Source organism: Electrona antarctica (genome assembly GCF_951216825.1).
Source record: "Electrona antarctica genome assembly, chromosome: 16".
In the NCBI taxonomy this organism is placed as follows: domain Eukaryota; kingdom Metazoa; phylum Chordata; class Actinopteri; order Myctophiformes; family Myctophidae; genus Electrona; species Electrona antarctica.
The window spans coordinates 17,219,088-17,221,901 of NC_136797.1; the positions used below are offsets into that span (position 1 = coordinate 17,219,088).

Consider the following 2,814-nt stretch of genomic DNA (forward strand, 5'->3'; position numbering starts at 1 on the left):
CCATGGCATTTTAACAGCCAAGAGCCCATCCTGGATGTGTTGACTGAATACTGGTGTGTGTTCAATCAACTCTCTGCTGCTCACTCACAGGGGGGTGGGGTTCAGTATCTGAGGAGAGAACAGACTTGTGTGTAACTGTTCTTTTAGAGGCGGAACATAGACACAGAAGCATGATCCTATTGGTTAAGTACTACCCACACAAATGCTGTGGGCAGTAAAGGTTCCACCCCCTTTTCCACATTCTTATAGTCTCAGGTGAGAGCGTAGACAGATCAGTGGGACATTTCTATTTTATTTGTGAGACGCCGACGAAAAATGACTCCTGGAAGATGTTGATTTGCTGATGGATAGAGAGGAGCGTTACATTCGGTATGTGCAATCATCATTTTTTTTTTCAATGTCACATAATCGATGTCAAATTAATCCAACTTGACTTACAACAATGTGTAAAAAAGTGCTGCTTTTCTACAGTGAACTAGATAGTGTGTGACCTATTTGAGTCCTCTTTCTGCACACTTGTGTGAAATTGTGTGGAATTCACATTTCTCTAAACACATTTTCCTTTCTTCAGGTTATTCTTTGAGCTGTCTTTCTGAGCTGTCCATTGCCAGAGGGCCAAGGATTTCCACGAGCAGAAAATGCATTGTGCAAAGTAGGTTAATGTGCAATTCTATGTGTTCAATAATCCCTTACTACAGTGTGTTCATGTGATCACCATAAACGCAACATTATAAAAAACATTTTAGGGGTGCATTGAACTATTAACGATTGAAAAAATAACTAAACTAAATATTTGAGTAAAAAATGTAAATGTAAAACCTCATTGATTAATGGAACAAGTAATCGATAGAATAAACACTAATAAAATAAATAATCAATTGCAGACCTAAACCATTTCCAGCACTTTTCTTTAACTTTGACTATATGAACCTAACCTAGACCTTGTCAATTCCCTTTCAGAGTGCTCCACGCCTTCAGCAGCCACCCACAGCAGTCTATGCTGCCTGTTGAACTAGCCATGCATCTGTGCCTGAGCCAGAACCAGCCGTTGCGTCAACTCCTAGGCATGCCTCTGGTGAAACCAACGGAGCCTCTTAGTCAGCCCATAGACTGTCCAACAACAAGGAACGACCATCAGTCTCGACAGCACAACTCCTCCTCAATGACATCCTCCTCATCTTCCTCTTCCCCTGAGCCCTCATCACCGCCTCGGAGTTGTTTCCGCAGAGGCCGCAGCAGCCTGAGCAAAAAGCGTGTGGTGTTTGCGGACGCCAAGGGCCTGGCCCTCACCGATGTGCATTTCTTCTTCTCCGAGCCTTTGTCCTTTCCGGTTTCATCAGTGACGAACCCCTCTCCAGCCAAGCCCCTGCAGGGCCACCAGCAGCCCTTGTTCAAAGTGCAGCGCTACAAGGTGAGACTGGGCTTCCCACAGCCAACCCTAGACCTAAAAGCCTTCATCGTTCGCCTGAAAGAGACACTGGTACAGCTGGAGAGCTGCTACGTGACAGAGCATGCCATGAGTGGCACCGTACGTGCCTGTAACGTTAGCTCGGAGAAGTCTGCGCATGTGCGAGTCACTTTTGATTCTTGGCGGACACACCAGGACATTCCCTGCACCTTCCAGCAGCAACGTTACGGGGGTTCGGACATGGATGTCTTTGCCTACAGTGTGGCCTTTCCCCATAACCTGGACCCGAGCGAGCGCCTTGAGTTCTGCGTGTCCTTCAGGCCCGGCGCAGGTGCCGCACTGCGCTGGGATAACAACCGAGGGCAGAACTACAGGGTGTGTGTGGAACCGCTGGGGACGAATACGAGCCAAGGCCCATATCAGTCCATAGTAACCCGACGTAATCTTGCGCGGCCTGCACTCCAGCGACCGCCCTCATATCCGTTATGTGCATCTGTCAATATGAAGAACTATGGTGATTTGCACTTGGGGAGGTTTATCAAGCAGAGCTGCGGCCAGCTAGAGACCTACTCTTCTTCTCGCTAGGCTGACAACGAGTGTGCATGTTACGACATTTCCCAGGTCCCTGAAGACAGAGCCCTCTCAAAGTTCACATGGTTTAATGTTCCTGTTTAACCACTTGAAACCTATTGAATCCCTATTCTGTATAACATTTCAATGAAAATAGCAAAGCTTGTACATCAGCTGTTTTTGGAGAAGAGATTTGGTGTAGTGGTGGAAGAAAAGGAGGGTATGGACTACAGAGCCCTGGGGACCAGTAAATTATATATGGTCAAAGTGGCTAATATTAGCATTCCACTGTGGACTTCTGTCATTTCACTGTGTAATGTTCATGTGCAATGTCTATTTTATACGAATTAATTATTTGAGATGAACATCTTGTACAGGGAATTTTGCTATAAAATATTTAGTGCTCATCATTGTGTGGCACATGATACACGGTAGCAACTTTCAGTGGTCATCTAGCAGATAAAATGTGATATAATATTGTAAATGTGAAATAACTGTTAATTGCACTAGCGGTAGAAGATGGATGGACTATTATTTATAATAAAACTTGCAGACCATTTTGTATTTGTGTTTATTTGCATCATAGAATCATAGATTAAACTATCTGATCGGGGAACTGGTGGCCCGGGGGCCACATGCGGCCCCACCTTCACTTAATGCGGCACCCAGCAGGTTAATTTCAGAATACTGATACATTATTGATTTCAGCTGTTACAATTCCAAACGTGCAAACATGACCTGCTTTACTTAATTCTGTTGTCTTTTACTCTCTTTTTTTATGCCAAATGTAAATGTATAAGTTCATAAAGTGAACATAAGTATAACTAAATGCATTT

General features: G+C 44.4%; 1 protein-coding gene across 1 annotated transcript; it reads left to right on the top strand.

The window, feature by feature from the left end:
• Positions 1 to 270: 270 nt before the first annotated feature.
• LOC306939307 (protein phosphatase 1 regulatory subunit 3C-B-like) lies at positions 271 to 2,523 on the top strand. The gene is made up of 3 exons (XM_079523896.1): positions 271 to 369; positions 572 to 652; positions 961 to 2,523. The coding sequence occupies exons 2-3, from the start codon at positions 639 to 641 to the stop codon at positions 1,991 to 1,993; spliced, it is 1,047 nt and encodes a 348-aa protein (XP_079380022.1). The 5' UTR covers positions 271 to 369; positions 572 to 638; the 3' UTR covers positions 1,994 to 2,523.
• Positions 2,524 to 2,814: the final 291 nt, after the last annotated feature.